Genomic DNA, 19157 nt, shown 5'->3' with positions numbered 1-19157 from the left:
TCCCACTTCTCCCTCCCCCTGCATCTGGGCCTGCATTGTTTCAGAGGTGTTACCTTCCGGAATCTGGCCCCCACTGAAACACGCTTTCAGCTGCAGCTCTTACTTGACCCGGCTGCAGTTTGTTTCTAAATAACAGCAAAGGGCTGAGAGCAGGCATTTGCCCCCACCCGTCTCAGCCTATGGGCCCCAGCTCCCCTGCCTTCCTAATCACACCTCAGCGAATTCCGAAAACTAATGCAACTTGACAGCACCCCTTGAAGTCCTGGAGCCTGACGCTGGTGGAAGAACCACATATAAGCTGCTCAGGCCGTCATGCTCCAGCCTTTTTATTCAGGAACAGGCTAATGCACTAAACCAGGCGTGATCAGACATCTGCACAGCCGTCACCGGACACGAGTCTGCAGCATTCAACTCTATCACAGACTGCACAGGTTATATGTGTTTTTTATTTTTCAAAGAAAATAATTTACCTGCTGTGCACTTGAAATACTGGAACAGGAAAATTATATTCGCTCCATATCCTTATTGCTTGCATAAATCAACCCCCTCTTGTCCTTGATCGAGTGTGTACTCATTTGAAATAATCAGCCATGCGCTAAATAATCGTAGCGCTTAAGCATCTGCTGTGTTGTACTATTTTTTTTAGAAAAATGTTCTTTTGTCATAAGAAATTGCATCTGTCCAGGAAATGGTGCTGATCAGATCTCTGAATGAGCTACAGTATTGTGGGAGTCGATCACATCCCCAACTGCACTGCACGTATGTCAGGGTCAAAAATCTTGTCCAGAGAAAGAGGCCTGATCTCCCACAGCTTATTCACGTAAAATCATCCTGGACTTTAATGGACATTTTGCCTTTTAATAAGGAATTCAGTTTTGAGTCTGTAGGACAGTGGTGGGTAGCCTACGACCCAGCAGGGTTCGATGTGTGGCCTGCAAGACATTGTTTACTGCTACCCAGATTTCATTCGTTTCCATCCACATCGGTGTTTTTTCCTACTGGGGGCGGGGGGAGGGTCTTACTAAAGTGACATGCATATAAAGGAAGGGAACATGACCTGTGTGCTGATTGCACAAAGCATTGACTGTGAGAGCTGTGTGTTCCCTCCACAGCCAGTCAAAGCACTGCCACCAGTGAGTTGGCACACCCACAAATTCTAGGTACAGAAGTGCAGTTAGTAAAACTACCCTGTCCTGGGAGACCATTTTTGTAGTGACAATCTTGTGACCCACTGAGATGGAGGATTATTCATGTGGCCCAGTCACTGTCCAAGGTTTTCCATTGCTGCCTTAGGAACAGGTCCAGGGACAGACCTTGTGGTAAACCATGAAAAGGTATAAAAAAACCCTTTGGAAGAAGTTCAGCAAAGCACTTCAGCTCAATTTCCACACACATTTCACTTTACCCACTGTGCGTGGTGTAGCTAAGTAAACGGGCCTATTTGCCATGCAAAAAGTTAAGCAGATATGTTGTGGCAGGACTGAAGCATGTGCTTACACCCCTCGCCCAGCTGACTTCCCTAGAACTTACTCATAAACTGAAAATTAAACAGTGTGATGAACAGCTTTGCTGAATCAGGGCCTTAAATTGGGGAGCTGCACTGCAGAAGATGGACAACTTTTCGCTGAATTGGGTCAGAATAGTCTGGTCTTTTTTTGTCAGCGTCCAAATTTCTTGGTCAAGATATAGCCAAGTTCTAAACTATTGATAAAATACTAATAATAAGCATTGCTTTTTTTTGTGCCGATACTGAGTACCAGCACCTTAGCAGCCTCAGCCCTGGGACTGGCTGGGAAGGGAGGCAGAAAGCCAGATGAGGACTGGGTCCTTTGTTTTTCACAAAAAAAAAAAAAAAAGCACTGGTAATAAGTAATCTAAATCATTCTGGGCTCCCTTCCAAAGCAACTGGTGGCTTCGATTTGGCTCATCATCTGCCTAGTGCCTAATCCCTTTTCTTAGTTTGGTTTCCACAGTACTTTTATACTTGGTGATGGCTTCGTGTTGTAAGAATACAGCCACCAACTAGGAGGCATTCAGCATGACAGTCGTGCATAATCCAAGCTCTGTAATGAAGGCTAAGTGGATAGGAAGAGCGCAAAATAGCCACTCACAATATTCAGGGCGCACATGTGACTAGAAGCAAGAGCTAACGTACATTCGGCGCTGGATTTTCCACGCTGGCCTACCTCCAACTTCAATGGAGAAAAATGGTAAAATTACAACAAAGATAGCCCTGCTTCAGTTGGAGTCGGCAGTGACCAGTGATGTCAATGGGAGCAAAGTTAGTCCAATATCGGAGGGCCTTTGAAAATCTCCCCCTATATAAGAAGGAACAGGAGGTGCCACCGAGATCCCCAAAGGGATCATTGACCTAGGTGCAATGTGCCCAGCCATTTAATGGTGTCATCAGCTGGGTGGCCAGGCAGTAGCCTGCTGTTGAAGTCAGTCAATGGGCACTGAACGATATGCAACAGGCTGATATTGACTACAGGGATGGCATACCTTCTCTTCCTTCTTCTAGCCGTCTTCGCTTGTTTGATGGTTGGATGGGACAGCCGCGCCGAGTCCTCTTAGCCAGAGGGGACATCGTCTTAACAGCACCTCTTTGCAGATGGGCCCTTTCAGGATGGGCTGAGCATCACAAGAGAAAGTGAGGGGGATGGGCGGATCTCTAAAAAAGTAGGGAATTGGACAAAGCCAAACTGAACCAGCCTTGCTGGGATTATGCGTCTGCTATTAGTGGCTGCAGAAACAACCCTGCTGTCCCAAACATACAGAGAACAATGAACACCCAAAGGAAGACCCTGTCTATCACCATAGCCACGTATTTCCAATCATCCTCCACCTGCAATGAAGAAAAGATAAACCACATTAAATGTACTATGCATGTGATAGGTTCGTTTGATGCTGTGCTGGAAACAACTGTATTGTACAAGGAGCTAGTGAGCTTTGGGAACAAGAATATACACAAGCTATTACATTTGCAAAATTGCCTCTATTTTTGGGCATTTAATGGGAGACAGCTTAAATGGGCTCGATTTCCCCGGGGGAGGGCTCAGCACTTCAATGTGTCGAACGCCGGGCTATTAAAAGTCCTAAACGAGTTTTGAAAACTATTTTGAACAGAACTACAAACTCTTGGTCCCATTTGTAGCATCTCAAATAAACACATCAGCTGCAAATGACAGAACCGTGCTACAGAACAGCAAGAGCATCAAATTCTGTGTCAGATACACCCATGTAAATCCAGGATAACTTCGATAAACAGGAGCACAGAAGGCAACTCTAGGACTTCAAGGTAGAGGAAAACAAACAAAGGATATAACAATCAAGCTCACTAGTTTAGGGTTAGGATAAAAACCAGAGAAATGCCAAAAATCTCATACAAAGTGTAATAGTAAACAGATTGCAACAAATAAAGAAATATAAAATAGTGGCAATTAGTTGAACTCTGCTTTCAGGTGGGCTGCTGGAAATCCAGTACAGCGGGAAGAATTAGTTCCTCCAGATTTCTACCGGTGTAACAAAATAGAATCTGACCCTGGAGCCGATAAAAGAGACACCTGAGGCCTGGTTCACAACTGTGATATTCCAGAGTTGTCCTGGTCAAACTCCACTAATTTCAGTCCAAAATGGGGAATCAGATCTGCAAGGTATTTCAAAGTCCTTAAATGACTCAGCCACGCATGTGCTCAAATGCTTTTCTTAATCCAGGTCTAAGTGCTTTTAGGACAATCAATGGGTGCACAGAATACACATCAGAGGATGCTATTGCCCTTTACAATTCTGCATTAAACCATCTCCAGGGAGATTATTGGCAAAACCATCACATTAAAACTAAAACTAAGCAGCAGGAGCACTGATGTAGGACTTCATACCGTTATGGTGCTTTATTTTGCCAGGACCTATTCTCATGATATTTCTGCCAGCACATCAGCAAGGTCTACTAGAACCAACATGAGATAGGCTGTGTCTGCAAGATTTCTAGCCCCACTTTGCTGATGCAGGAAGTTCAAAAAGTAAATATAAATAAAGGAGAAGCTTTATCCCAACCAGACTGACTATCCAGCCTTCTTGAGGTGCCTTTCCCCTAGGACGTCGACGTGCAATATTAATTCTTTTATGGCGAATGCTGAGCTGACATTGTCCTGTTAGCATGACTTACTCATGTGTTCCCTTCCCCTTTTAGCATCCATCTCCTTTTTTACAAGCAGAGCTGCTGTGGCTGGACTGGGCCTGGGCTTGTGGAGAGACAAGATGGGTGCGGTCCTTTTGTACAGTGAGCCAGCTTCTGCTGCTGAGATGGACCAGCTTTTGAGTTAAACACTGCTCTTCCTCAGGCCTGGGAAATGAACTTCGAGCGCCACGGGTAGGACAGATGGAATGACTTATGCTAAACCATCTGCTCTGTCTTGCATATAGCTGTGGTGCTGGGAGCGTCTTTCCCATTCACAAGCCTGCTGACAGGAGCGGCAAAGGGGACAGTTACCCCTGGGCCTGGCATTTCAGAGCTCCAACCACCACCGCAGAAGAAGTGGTGGCAGCCAGAGCTCCAGGCCCCTTTGAAACGCCATGGAGCACGGTGCTGCCACTCTGAGCACAGCACGTGTGTGGCGGGGGCGCCCTGGAACCATTTTGAAACTCCTCAGAGGGGCCTCGTTTTCGGAAAGCAGCCAGCTCCCTCTCTCGGAAAACCAGGCCCCTTTCCAGGCAGCTCAGGTTGGGCCCAGAAATGGAGGCTCCCAAAATCATCAGTCACTGAGGAAAATTTAGGCCTGTGAAACGATGGAAAGCACTGGGAAGGGAAGGGAAAGCACTATGCAGGAGGTCAGAATATACATATATTGGCAGGTTCAGAGAGCAGGTCTGTAAACCCCGAGACAACGGCAGAACCCTGAGCACCAAGCAGCACGGGGTCATAAACAAGCCACTTCAAACCAAGCCATCAGCTTTTGGAGATCAACAGCAGAGCTGCTTGGACTTCCATAGGATGGCGCCTGCCCACCTGCTCCCTGGTAGGAGTGGATGGTTCAGAATGCAGCCCTGTGTCGGGTGGTGGACATAACCCTCTTACCTCTTTAGTTTCATTTTGGCTCCTCATGTTCTCAGCGATGAACTCGATGTTGCTAATTACCTCTCTGACTTCTGCGGAGTACTCGATGGGGTCCGTCCCCCACTTCAGGGGCTGGTGACTCAATCTTCCTTTGCTGGCAACAAGTTCATTCACCTTAAAACATAAGAACATAAAAGCAGACACAGTGGGTCAGACCAAATGCCCATCTAGACCAGCATCCTGTCTTCCGACAGAGGCCAACGCCTGATGCCCCAGAGGGAGTGGACAGAACAGGTAATCATGAATGTGACCCCTCTCCTGACATCCGTTTCCAGCCTCTGACAAACAGAGGGGAGGGACACCATTCCTACCCAGCCTGGCTAATAGACATTGATGGGCCTAACCTCCATGAATTTATCTAGTTCTTTTCTGAACCCTGCTAAAATCCTGGTCTTTCCAACATCCTCTGGCAAGGAGTTCCACAGGCCTATTATGTGCTGTGGGAAGAAAAACTTCCTTTTGTTAAAACAAAAAGCAGTCAAGTAGCACTTTAAAGTTTAAAGTGCTACTTGACTGCTTTTTGTTTTGATAGTGTATAGACGAGCACGGCTTCCTCTCTGTTAGTATTCCTTTTGTTAGTATGAAACCTGCTACCCTTTAATTTCATTTGGTGATTCCCCTAGTTCTTTAGTGATGGCGACAAGCGAATACCTTTTCCTTGCTCACTTTTCCCATGCCAGTCATGATTTTATAGACGTTTACCACATCTCCCTGCTTAGTCTCCTTTTTTCTAAGCGTTTTTTTCTCACCTTGTCACAGTAGCGGCATCTCTGCTCCTTGTGTAATTTAACCTCCCTGTATGGCTTCATTTTACTAGACTTCCTAGCAAACCCTTTTGTACTCTGCTTAGAGCTGGCTTTCTTCGGCTTCTCTAGAGGCTGTGTCATCATCAGGACTTTGGGCAGCAGCCTGAGAAAGACGCTTTTCACCCATTCGGGCATGGTGTGGGTGGTTGGTGTCCGATAGTGAATGTTCAGCACAAACACTGTGACCACGATTGAGAGGGTCACAAAGATCATGGTGAAGAGCAGGTATTCGCCCACCAGCGGAATCACCAGCGAGGTTGACGGGATCGTCTCTGTGATCACCAGTAAAAATACAGTCAGCGACAGGAGCACGGAGATGCACAGGGTCACCTTTTCCCCACAGTCGGAGGGAAGGTAGAAGACAAGCACGGTTAGGAATGAAATGAAGAGGCAGGGAATGATCAGATTAATGGTGTAAAACATGGGCAGCCTTCGGATATAAAAGGAGTAGGTTATATCTGTGTAGATCTCTTCACAGCAGTTATATTTGATGTCATGTTTATAGCCAGACGCATCAACTATTTCCCATTCGCTGTTTTCCCAAAGGTCATTCATGTCCACTTTGGAGCCAATAATCAGGAGGTCAATTTTGGCTTTGTCATATGTCCAGGAGCCAAATTTCAGGGAACAGTTCTGGTGATCGAAGGGGAAAAATGTAATGTCCATCGGACAAGAACTTTTAAAAATAGCGGGTGGGGTCCATGTGATCATCCCATCGTATTTAAGAAGCGCTTTGGTCTTGCTTTCGACTTGAAAATCCCCAACGGCACTAGAAATACAAATGAGACAGCGTAAACCTTATGAACAAGGAAGCAAAACAGCATCTTCTCAGGAAGCAAAATAACACAATGAAGATGGCAGACAGAATAAAAGAATTGTACTTATTATACAAGACGATATCAGGCTTCCAAATTTTATCTGCTGGCACCCGAACAAATTCAATTCCATCATACTCCATTGGATTCCAGCGCAATTTATAGTCATTCCAAATCTAAAGGAAGGAAAAGTCGTTATTTTAAGCCTAGCGTTTTCAATGAGCATTTCAAGATTTGTGTGGGAAAGGTGCCACAAGAAAGCTAAGGCACAGCCTTTGGGATGCAGTGCAATGCAATGGCTTCAGCTAATAACAGCCATGCATACAATACACAAGAGTACTGCTCATGTTTACTCCATCCTCATTTGCAAAAGGCCATGGGTTCTGACTACTGTGGAGCATGTGGCCTGGCTTCTGGCTGTCTGCTTCTCCACAACCACCAGCCATATTGAGACCTTGGGGGGAGATTCTTCAGGTATGCAGAGAGGACAGATGAAGTCTCTTCATTACCACCTAGAGGTCCAACCAAAGCCAGGGCTTGGCGTACTCATACAGGATAGTCCCTGCCAAGGAGGACTGACAGCCTCCATAGGCCACGCAGACAAATTCAAGGGAGTGGAAACAAGGGCACAGGGCGGGAGAATGATTCATCCAGCAGGTTAATGACTGAGTCAAGGCTAGAACCTAGATCTCCTGAGTCTTGGCCTTATGCCTTTTCACTGGAGCACACCACCTTCCTGTAGGGCTTGTGGCCTGTCATTTAGCCCTGCTTAGTGGGCAGAGCACTTTGGGCCACACCCAATATGGCTGCATTTTCAAAGCAGCCTACAGGAGACAGGCAGCCAAATCTCCTTGAATTTCAAAAGGAGCTGGGCACCTCAATGTTTCAAATTGTGTATCTTACTTTGAGTTAAGGGTGCAGTGTCAATGGAGCAATGTAGCCTCTGTTCACCTGCATGCATGTACACTCACGCACGCACGCACGCACACACACACACACACGCACCCAGAGGAGAGATGAAAAAGGCCAGGGAAGATGCATAAGCAATACAACTGTGGGTCCCCACAGGAAGGAATGGGTATGTTGTGAAGCAACCCCCGCCCAGTATTTCATTGTCTGTGCAATTGGGCACACAAGCTAATATCTCCCGGATGTTTGGATAATCTGAAAATTTGGTTGCTTTGTTAAGCACCCAAAATTATTGGCTTCTGAATTAATCAGGCATTTAAATTGCTCTTAGGAAACTCTTCCTGTCTGTGGAGAGAGCTGCATATTTAACTGCCATACTGTGCACAGGCTAAGCCTATGGACATGCAAGATAACAAATGGAACGCACGGTAATATACTTGGTAGAGAATAACATACAATGGAAACATAAGAGAATGCTGTACGCAATTTCCATTTCCAAGTATGGTCCTTAGATTATAGGACATTTCAGATGTAGCTCTGGTTAAACTGACTTTTGTGGCCTGTCTACACTACAAAGTTAAGTAGGTGCAAAGACAATGAATATTGTCATGCTCCATGCAATGCAATGAAATTGGCCTATACTCCAGCATGGGTGCTGCTAGATTGCTGAGAAAGTTCTCCCATCATGTCTATTATAGACATCTGTGTCTCTGAAGACACGATGAGAGAACACATGCCCCCCCACACATTCAGAGCACCGTGTTGATGCAAAACGCTGACACTTACATGTCGTAGCCACAGGTTGGTTTCCATAATCTGATTGACTTCATCCTAAAGAGAAGCAAATGGATGCGCACATTTCATTCCCGTAACGCAATTACAGCATATGGAGAGAGTTACAAATTAGCTCAGTACAGTACAGACAGAAACCATTGAGTCTAGCACGTTAACAGAGAAACGCACAGAGGTCTTAATTCAGCCAAGTACTTAAGCACATGCTTAACTTTAAGCACCCAAGTATTCCCACTGCAGTCAGTGGGACAACTCAGATGCTTAAAGTTACAAAGGTGCATAAGTTCTTTGCTGGACTGAATGTTTAATGTGCTGCTTCCACGCAATAGAATATAAAATGCTTTGTCAACATTAACGAAAACCACACTAGAGAGAGCATATTGATGTGCTCAGGCCAGCGCAAACCTCCAAAGTAAATGCATTCACTCTTGTATTGAATCCAATGGTTGTTGGATTGGGTTCTCAGGCAGAGAGATGGCAGAAGCTTGGAAACATATATTAATTGCAAACAGCTGGCTATTTGTGAGATGCGTAGGGCCTGTCTACACTAGAGCCACTACTGTGGCACAGGTCTGGAGTTGCAGCTGTGCCATGTAGGATCATGGCATAGACACTTCCTACATCAACAGAAGTGTTTTCCTCACTGTAGTTACTGTCTCTTGGAGAGGCGAATTAATTAGGATGACAGAAGAATTTGTCCATCGACTTAGCCATGTCTACACTGGGTTTAGATTGATCTAACTGAAGCACACAGGGCGTAAGCTTTTTCACAGCCCTTGAAGAGGTAACCAGATTGACCTGCTTAGGGTATTGATCAGGTGTTAATTTGGGTGACTAATAAAAGTTAAGCATTTGGGACTGGACTTTAAAGGTAATTAGGGGCATCTTTAGGTGCTGGGGTGCATAAGAGGATTTTCTCTTGCACCTAGGCCCAGTTGCACCCAGGTGCTTTTGAAAACCCCACGAGGTGCCCGTGTGTCTCTTTAGGCATCAAACTATTCTTGAAAATCTGCCTCTAAGTTGATAAAACCCAACAGGCTGGCTCAGGATTTTTCGGTATCCAAAATGACAACTGTGGTGCATCCTGTGCATCAGATGGTAAGACTTGGGTACAAATGAGCAGCTCTTGGGTTGCACATACAATTAGTGCAATCGTGTGTAAATGACGTGCATGCCATTGAGCTTGTAAAGGTCTACAGTCAGCACCTGTGTAGCTAGTAAGCACTCTGTAATTAATCTTACCACATTAGCAAGCTGTGTAATTGCCACTTCAAAATACACGGTCACAGGATCAGATACATTTTCCACTGGTCTGATGAAGTGGTTGTAGTTGGAGAAAAGTTTTTGGAACAATCGTTCTTCTGGTTCACATGCTGAGTAACAGGCATTGACAAAAATTAACAGAGAGCAGTTACTGAGGAGGCAGGAAAGAAGAGAGAACATTTCAGGCCTGGTTTTCAATGGCTGCTCAACTTAGCCTCTGTTTTGGCGCACTAACACTTGGATGCACAGATTTTGATAGACGAGGGCCCATTAAGCTGCAGATAAAGGCCTAGCAAAATCCATTGGCACTTAAGCTAGACAAATTCTGAATAAATGTAAGGTGCAACCGATTAGCAGATTGTGTATATAACCACTGGATGGTTATACCCTGTCTAGGGACATTGCCAGGGTGCAATCTGGAGCAGAGATTGCAAACAAAAGAGCAAAAAGAGCCATTTTTTAAATTCAGTAAAACACTCAATAATTTTAGAGCTGCTGTGCATGTGAATATGAAATGGCCTTTAATAAATAACATCAAACCCCCAGGAGCAGCTGCGCAGCCCCTACCACATAGCCCCACCACAGGAGCTGCTGTGTAGCTGTACTGCACCTCCAGCCTTCCCAGGTAACTGGAGTGTAGGAGGCAGAGCTATCACAGTCCTTCCCTTGCCTTTCTTACCCCTCACCCATGGGTGCCTCTGTTATCCATCAAATAGATTACATCAATGAAGGTCAGAACTTCACTCCTATAGCCTTCAGTAAACCCAACGACGTGCTGTTCAACTGCTGCACAACTGAATGTAAGACACCCATGCTTGATTTTGAGACTGCAGGTGATGGAGAATTCACCTCAGTCATTGGCAATCTATTAAACACATGCCTCTTACTTCCAGCAGACCTTTGCTGACTTCACTCTGCAGGCATGGCTTGAATTGAGCTACGCAGCTGGTCATTGTCAAAGCTGACAAACTGTTTATAGGCCCAGTGTTTTGACACCTTTAAAATGACATTCCTTCCCCGAGGGTGAAAGAAAAATCAGCCCAAATGTACGTATCAATATGAGAGTTTGAAATGATGGTCATTAGGCCTTTTCCTTCTATTTAGGGAAAGACATTTTAAATATTCCACCTACAATCTTACGTTTGGTTATGTGGAACCTGCATATACTAGAGAAGAGGGATCAGATAAGGAGTACGTACTCTTTGTTGAGGCGTATTTGTTGCACCTACTCCAAACTAAATGCAAGTCTCTTTTGAGCTCTCCTGCCTCTTTAGCATGTGAACTCGTGCTCAGTGTAGTTTGTAAACATAAGAACGAGCTTCTACTCCAAGCCTCCTGGGATAAAAACACAGTATTTCCCAACACCTTTTCATGTGACTAGAAGGAAGAGCAAGCAAAAGTGACAGCTGCCAGCTCGAATGTTGGAGATTAAACCAGAGTGAGAGCAAGACCAAGACCAATATATTTGTAATATTCTGGACAAAGTACAATATCTGTTGTTTTTTTAATGGTCCCTTATCTTAGCTCTAAAGTCACATTTTGAAACAAGATTTTTGTTCAGGGGGTGTGCTGAGCTGCCTCAGCTCCAGTGATTTCAGTCCTTTTCACTTTTGTCTCAGTTTTAAGCTCACACTATTTGATATTAAGCTGGTACCTTCCTGCTGTCACAATTCACAAAAGCGGAGTCCTGGTAACCATGAAGGGTAGGATCTTTAAATGTTGCAAAGTCACTTGGGAACACAAGTCCCTTTGAAACTTAATGGGGCTGTTGGTCCAAAGTCAAATGTATCACACAACTGAAGCTATATGTGTAGTTAACGAGAAACTTCTAACTTGCGTATGTTTTAAAGCAAAACTTGCACAGAACCTTACAACTTTTGTCCTTATCAGTTAAGCCAGGGGCAAGCCAACTTTTTATGCTGGGCCCCGCTTTTCGCCCCTGCCATTAGCAGCCCCCTCCTGCAACCTGTCTAATGTAATCCAAAATGATGGACATTTTGGTTATGTTCACATAAAAAAAACCTTTTGGCATGTGTAAGAAAATCAGTCTGTAGAATGTAAAAACTTTATTAACTGGTATAAAAATATGAATATCCATACATAAAAACAGTGACAGCTTTCAGCTTTTTTAATGGGACGGACATGCCTGAGACCCAGCAGCCCGATCGCATTGTACCCCATTCAGCAATTTTACGCCCCCAATTGGGGGTGCACCCTCAACTTCCTATACCCCTACAGTGCCTTCACATTCAATTACTTTATCTTCTTTTTTCTATGATATGCTCAAGATATTTTCTCATTCAATCAAAGCAGGAAGAAAAGTTATATGTTAAAAAAAATAGCATAATATTCCTAAAATTTGCTTTTATAAGTAACACCCGGTTTTGTATACTGAGCTTTAACACAACAAGGCTATTTTAAGTTAAACAGTTGGTTAAAACTTTCCCTCAAGCTGAATCCAAGACAATAGGTGCAGGAAGGGGTTAAATACATTTCTTAGAGCCAGGATAAAAAGAAACCTACCTTTAACCAAGGACAGGAATGCATATGCCCACAGACAGGAGCTGGAGGAAAGAAATCTGAGCCACTTCTTGGAAAGCATCCTCCAAACAGAACAGCAACACCCTTTGGAGAAGAGTGGCTTGGAAAAGCAAAGGAATAGGTCACAAGATGCATGTGCCCTTCAGTTCTTGAACGGTCTCAGTGATGTGGTGGCGTATTTCAGTTCCGCATTGATAAATCCTGCAGCTGGAGGACCCTTACAACGGCACACTGTCTCTCTTACTACCACCAGGCGAGGACGGCTCATGCTGTGCACTGAACAGGGAACCACGAGGATTAGTGTCAGGGGAATCATTGCATTTCTAGTCATCCTCCACCCCTTCCAGTGCGTGTGACAATGCTTGATTACCAGGCGAGCTGTGTGGCTGGGAGGGGACAGACCACTGCCAGCTGGTAGGAGAGCCAGACCGCGCCCCCACCAAGTTGCCAATGTTTGCCCACCAGCAGCAGCTGTAACGGGCCTTTTCCACAGCTCCTGTGTGCAAACCTAATGGGACGGGCAGGTGAAACCAGTTCATCTCTTCCAACCGGAGAGCTTTTCTGCAGAGGGAGAAGCGACATTATCAGGGTTCAATAATCAGAAACCATCTTCACTTTGAAACCGAGAACTGCTGTAATTGCATATGACTTTTCCAGTTCCTAATCCTCACTGAGCGTAATATCATCATAGCTTTTATTACACAGTAAAGCCCAAAATGTGCGGGGTGTTTGGCCAGACAGGAAAGAAAGATGGGCTCTACCCCAGAAACTCACAATTTCGTGCGCTGCTATAGTTTTATACCGTGTGACACAGGTGCCACTGAAACACTAGAGTGGACCACTGAGCAATCATTATTTATTTGCAGTAATGACTAGCAGCCAGTGTTCCCTGTAACCCAAGTGCTTGGGGGGGCCACCCAGGACAGATTCAGGCACTGCCCAGTTGATTAGCAGAGGGCTCACAGCCACCCACCATTGGCAGCATGATTCTCTACAGGTGGTGCACATTCCCTTGCACCTCGGTGCACATAACAAAATTTATTCTGCCCACGGATGGAAAAAATTAGAGGGAACCTTGTGAGCAGCCCAACTGAACAGATATATTGCAGCACATATTGTACCTGTACACCGGAAGAGACAGCCCTTGCTATGGGCCCCAGTCCCGTAATTATGTACATGCATATGGCTTTTTAGACAGTGAGTGCAGTAGACCCTCGAGTTATGCGAGGGTTCCGTTCTGCATGCCCTCGCGTAACCCGGATTTCGCGTAAGTGGGGTCTGGCCTTTTCCCTGGTGGAATACACATTCTGCAGCCGGGGAAGCAGCACAGAGGTAAGTCCTGGGATGGGGGGGGGCAGCTGGGGAGGGGTAAGTCTGGCAGTGGGTTGGGGCTGTGGGAGGCGGGTGGGGGGCTTAGGGCTGCAGGCGGGTGAGGGGTGGAGTTGAGCCAGAGCCTTGCTAGGGAGGCGAGCCGGGCTGCGGGGGGTTTGAACTGGGGCCGCACATGGGGGGTTTAAACCTGGGCAGTGGGGTGTGAGCCAGAACCGCACATGGGCAGTGAGCCAGCAGGGGGTTGAACCGTGGCCGGGGAGGTTGAGCCGGAGTCACGCCTGAGGAGTGGTGAGCTTGAGCCAGAGGCAGGGTAGGGGGCAAACATGTGCAGGTGCTGAGCAGAGCTGGAGGGGGGCTGAGCCACAGCTGTGCAGAGCCAGGAGGGTTGAGGCAGGGCCAGGGGGGTGGGGGGGCGACCGAGTTAAGCATAACTGGAAATAGCGCATGTCCAGGGTTTACGGTAGGAATTGGGGGTCAGCCACGAATCAGCGGGTTTGTGTACTCTGAGACATCACTGTAATACCACTGACTGCCCCCACAGCCTGTTATGCATGCATGTCCTTTGCAGGGAAAGGCCTACAGAGACAGGCCAGGTACAGAGCTGGAGAAAACAGCTGCCTTATTTTGCAAAGGGGGGATGGAGGCACCACACCTGGTTAAAGACACCTCTGCATAATAGCTCCCTGTCAGATGGTTGCTTGGAAAAAGAATCCCTGGTGTGTGAGATGCTCCCACTGGATTAAGTAAATATTGTTCATTCCCAGTCAGTTAATTTCCTTTTTTGTTGACACATCCTTCTGTCGTCAGTGCAGATCACAAGAAAGTGCCTTTGTACAGCAGCAGGGCGAGAAAGTCTCTCTGTTCTAAACACTCTTCTCAGTTACCAATAAACAGAAGTGAGGGGCTGGGCTGAGAAAACAGGTCTAGGAGTAGGGCAGTCACCCAGGGCTGATGTTTGAAGTGGCTGGGGCCATCAAGGGATGGAGGGAAGAGAAGACAAAACTAAGGAATACTGACAGAGAGCCCCCTCCAAAGCCTCCTGAGGCCTAGGAGTGTCTTTCCATTAACTTCAGTGGGTCTGGAACCAGATCCAGGAAGGGGAGGAGGAACGGGGGAAAGCAGCCAACAGAACAGGTGAATGAAAAAATTCACAAAAATTAAAACAAAACCAAAAAACCTTTAAAGACTACAGGTTAAAGCTCCCAAATGGAGTGTTTTCTCGCCCAGCAATGGCCATGGTCCAGCAGGACCAGAGAGTCCCGGGGCTGGGAGGAGGAAGCGCCAGCCAGCCCAGCGGCAGGAGCCCAGGGCAGAGCAGACACAGCTGGTTTAGTGACAAAGGCGGTGCAGCAGCAGCCAGGGAACCTGGGTTGGGAGCAACAGGCATGCCTGGTAAGCTGGCGGCCCAGGTCAGGGAGCAGTGGCTCATTGCCAGGGCTGGACGGGAAGCTACAGATGCAGGAAGCTGTAGCCAGGGCTGCATGGAAAGCCCCAGACTGGGCAGCAGAGGCTCACAGTGGCTCATCCCCAGGGCCATGTGGAAAGTTGCAGATCCAGGAAACTGGTCAGTTTCCTGGCTCCCGCGAGAGGCGGGGGCATGGACCAGGGGATGGACTGGCTCAGTGGCACGGCTGCTCCCTGGCTTCCCCCAACTGGGGGAGGCAGGGGCCGGAGCCCCTGGCCAACTGCACTTGCTGATTTCGACTTGCGTTAATTCAAGCAATGCGAATGCTGAAATTGTGTGAGTAGGGTTTTACTCTACTCAGGCGTTGAAAGCTTGAATGCCATCCAGTGGGAGGAGATAACGACGTGGCTGAGGTCCCCAAGTATCCCTCTGGGGAGAAATTTCGATTCTTTGTCACTTGAAGTTTTAAAATTAAAATTCGATGTCCTGCTAAAAGAGCGGACCCAGCTCAATCCAGACCGGAAGAAGGAGTTGTTGGGTAATATTCGTTGGCTTGTGTTACACCGGCAATCAGAGCAGGTGATCCGAATGGCTCCTTAATCCATGGCTTTATAATTTCCTCAGACCTATCCTTGCTGGTGCGTGTGAATCTATCACGAAGCTGTTTGATTAATCGCTAAACACGGCTAGATGGAGACAACTGTGTGGGGACAATGCACGACGCTAGTTATGGCAAGTCTGGCTTTGCGCAAGGCTCCCATCTTGAGTGCAGTCTAGCATGGGTGCAGCTGAATCAGCAGACAGAACCAGTGCACAGTAACCTTGGACAACCTATCTGTTCCCTTCCAAAGCTGCTGCCTGGGAGCTCGCGCCGTGGCTGTCGAGCAGGTCAGATGTTTTCTAAGGAGACCTCTTCCCATTGGAAAGTGTTGATTCTGCAGAATCGAAACGTTACATGGGACTGTCTCCCTGTCATCAATTTTTTGATGCAAACGTGTTGACAGCATCTCCACTTACCTCCTCGGGCTCTCTAGCAGCTTGAGAGCTCCCCTGCTGGGTGGAGGGCAACCAGATCCCTGGACTAGCTGGGTTCCTGGGCTGTTGCCTGTAGGCGTATTGTCCGGGATGGGCAGCTGTGGAGCTAGCTTGGAAAATGTTTGAAAAATCCCACTTTGAGGTTTGGGAAAGAATTCTTTTCGAAAAATTCTGCTGGGGGAGGTTCCCCATTTCTACCTTTGAATCTGAAGTGGAATGAAAAAAAAAGGTTCAGAAATGCAAGAATCTCTCTCAGGACAGGAACTCCAGCAGTTCCAACTGGCTGCAGTTTCTCTGCTTGCTCGTGAAGCTGTGACTGCAGGGCTGGCTGGGATGTTGCGTCCGCCGTCCTTCTCTCTGGTCTCCCTGCTGCTTTGGTGTGGGTGTGGATGAAGCTGACAATGATCACAGCTCCCCACAGAGCAGCTGCGAGGAGGTGGTGGTGGTGGGGGGGCTATCGCAGGACAGGTGAAGAGAATGAGGAACACACATGGGAGAGGCAAGACATTAAGTCTCTTTGAAAATCAAGAACACTCCGGTGGCTGCTCCAGGGACCACAGGAGAGAAAATACATCGGTTGCTTCCACCTTCCCCTCATGCTCCCCTGCAGCTGGCCTCAGGGGACAATGTGCAGTGCAGACTCAGACAGCTGCCAACCTCAACTCCTCACCTCAGGCCAGAGCAGCAAGTAGCTGGTGCAGGAAATATGGAAGCTACAGAGCCTCACAGGGTGCTAGACCTGGGGCTGCCATTGACCCACCATGCGTCTCTGGGCAACCCCACGTTTATCTGATGGCTCCTGGTTTCCATCCTCCCCAACCTCTTTCCAGCCCATCACCTGCTCCCTTCTGTAGGCAATCTGACCATCTTTCCTCCTGTCACCCCAGGCCCAGCCATTTCCACCTCCTTGCACCCTGTCCTTCCCTGCTCCATTTCCCTGGCCTCGGCTCCCTTGCTCCAGCATCCTCATCCTCACTTCCTCCTCAGCGGCTGCCCGGGCTAGTCCAGTGGGGCTAACAGCCACAGGCAGCCCCAGGGCAAGGTGGGAGGGGGGACCGACTATGTGCCTCAGAAGGGGCGGGACCAAGGCAGGAAGGAGCAGGGCCAAGGCAGGAAGGAGCCATAGCAGCAGCAGCAGCCAGAGCTCTCGGCCGCCTTGAAATGTCAGATATCTCTGCAACTGTCCTTCCTCCGCACCCCATCGGCTGGCCGGGCCTAACTTAATTCCTGTCCTCATCACCATATCCAGTCAGAGAAAGAATTCAGCCCCTACATTTGGAATTCTTGCCGCTCAGGGACACCAACTCTGGGAACGCCACATGTCTGGCTCTGTCTTTAAACAGCACCACACCCAGAGAGTGGATAATTCGTACCACACGTGTAAGAACAATTAACAACACCAGTACAGTGTCAAAAGCTACACGCCCACTAACAGTTATGCTTCGTATGGACAACCTGAGCCATTACATGCAACTAAAAATAAATCATATCTTAACATCTTAAGTTTTATGTTAGATAATGATAAAAAGGCACATTGGTTATATCCAATATAATGGAAACTGACTGACTGTTGCATAAGAGACTTTATGTGGTGTGCTCACACTTTCTGGGTAGGACGTTTCTGTTTCTTCTGCGTGAATAAACATACTGTTGACCTTGTTTCCACAGACATCAGCTCACCTTAATCTCAAAAGTGAAACCAAGGCTTTCAAAAACACACGCACACTGCCCCAGAGGAATGTAATGGAAATAAACCACCAACTATGCACAATGTAAAGCGATGCATTATTTATACATCCGACCATGATAATGTCAATCATTTAAAGATCATCCACATTTGAGTATTTCTTTTAGCAAATGTCATGGCTCCTTCCCCACTCTAGCAAGACAAATGTAGAAGTGGGGGCCAGCAAAAGTACCCCCCAAAACCTTATTTACTAGGTTTTGGTATAAACTTCACCCCCAAAATCCTACAAAAAACGCTTAGATTTTGGGGATAAAATTCGCTGCCACCACCCAAGTAATCACAGGGAAAAGAGGGAGAAACTAGTTGGGAAATCTCAGCCCCAAAAGTAAAAACCAGGACACAAACATTAACCAATACCAGGTTAATAAAAAGAAAAAAAGAGAGAACTTTTATTTTTACAACAATATTCGTGTTGCAAGCCTCATGACTAGATGGAAGAGTCACAAAGTAAAACACACATGGGGAGTCTCCACCATGGGCCTAGAACTTAGTTACAATGAGAGTAAAAGAACATTTCTAAAAAGTGCACAGACATCAGATGCCACTTCCCAAACCAGAAAACAATAAAGCCTAATGGATTTACCTAAACTTTACCTTACTTACAGAAGATTGGAGGGCCTGTTCTTGGAGGGAGATATTCTATGTCTGTCTCCCTCCCGGCTGGAAAGAAGAAGAAAGACCAGAGGCCAGAAAAGGGAGGAACCAAAAAATTCCTTTGTCTCAGTTTGAAATGCTTACCTACATTCCTATAGGCCAACTCCACCTGGCTAAGGAGGTTAACCCTTTTACTCCCAGGCTGCTGGCTAACCCTCATGATCATGACAGCACATAACTCACTTTTACATAATTATAGGAATATTAAAATTCCTGGGGATATTGCACAATCATTAAATTTCAGAGAGATCCAACTTTGCCTATTCAGGAAACAACCACAAGTATATAACTAAAACAGAGAGAGAAGTACTCTATTTAGATGAAGTAGTTGAGATTTACAGCAATAAGTACAAAGAGCAACAGCTGAATTCCTTTCCCAGGAGAAGCAGAGGGACTTCTAGAGGGAGGTGATGAAGAAGGATGATGGGAATGTGTCTTTCCTGGCCACTCCCAGTTCTGAAAATGGAGAGGCTCCCCAGATTGAAAGAGGAATTTGAGGAAAAGAAAATCTTGACAGGAGCCTCCCCAGTGGAGGATATTCCCAGGAGGGGAAGGGGAAGGGAGTTTATTCTGTAAGACTGTCAAGCAAGTGGATATGCAAATAACGTGGAGGTCAAAGAAACCAAAAGCGGCTCTTGTGGATTAAGTTTAAACGAGGCCTGGATGGAAATTTTCCCTTCAAATTAGTTGTCAGTGGAATATTGGGTTTTTCAACTGAACTACAAGTTTTCACAAGAAATGGCAG

The 19157-nt window shown here is 46.7% G+C and overlaps 1 protein-coding gene across 4 annotated transcripts; it reads right to left on the bottom strand.

The window, feature by feature from the left end:
* Positions 1-311: 311 nt before the first annotated feature.
* On the bottom strand, positions 312-18429 carry CHRNA6 (cholinergic receptor nicotinic alpha 6 subunit). Of its 4 annotated transcripts, none has more exons than XM_074994577.1 (8): positions 18353-18429; positions 12222-12515; positions 9678-9808; positions 8430-8474; positions 6801-6910; positions 5863-6688; positions 5075-5227; positions 312-2845 (listed from the first exon to the last, which is right to left on the bottom strand). In XM_074994577.1, the coding sequence occupies exons 2-8, from the start codon at positions 12298-12300 to the stop codon at positions 2723-2725; spliced, it is 1467 nt and encodes a 488-aa protein (XP_074850678.1). In that variant the 5' UTR covers positions 12301-12515; positions 18353-18429; the 3' UTR covers positions 312-2722. The 4 variants fall into 4 exon arrangements, with proteins under 4 accessions (XP_074850678.1, XP_074850677.1, XP_074850680.1 ...); XM_074994576.1 differs by having other exon boundaries at positions 18362-18400; XM_074994579.1 differs by lacking the exons at positions 9678-9808; positions 18353-18429 and having other exon boundaries at positions 12222-12230.
* Between the last annotated feature and the right edge of the window lie 728 nt (positions 18430-19157).

The sequence above is a fragment of the Carettochelys insculpta genome, chromosome 5, assembly GCF_033958435.1.
Source record: "Carettochelys insculpta isolate YL-2023 chromosome 5, ASM3395843v1, whole genome shotgun sequence".
Lineage (NCBI taxonomy): Eukaryota > Metazoa > Chordata > Testudines > Carettochelyidae > Carettochelys > Carettochelys insculpta.
The sequence above is the reverse complement of the archived record's forward strand: the minus strand, read 5'-3'. Positions and strand labels throughout refer to the sequence as shown.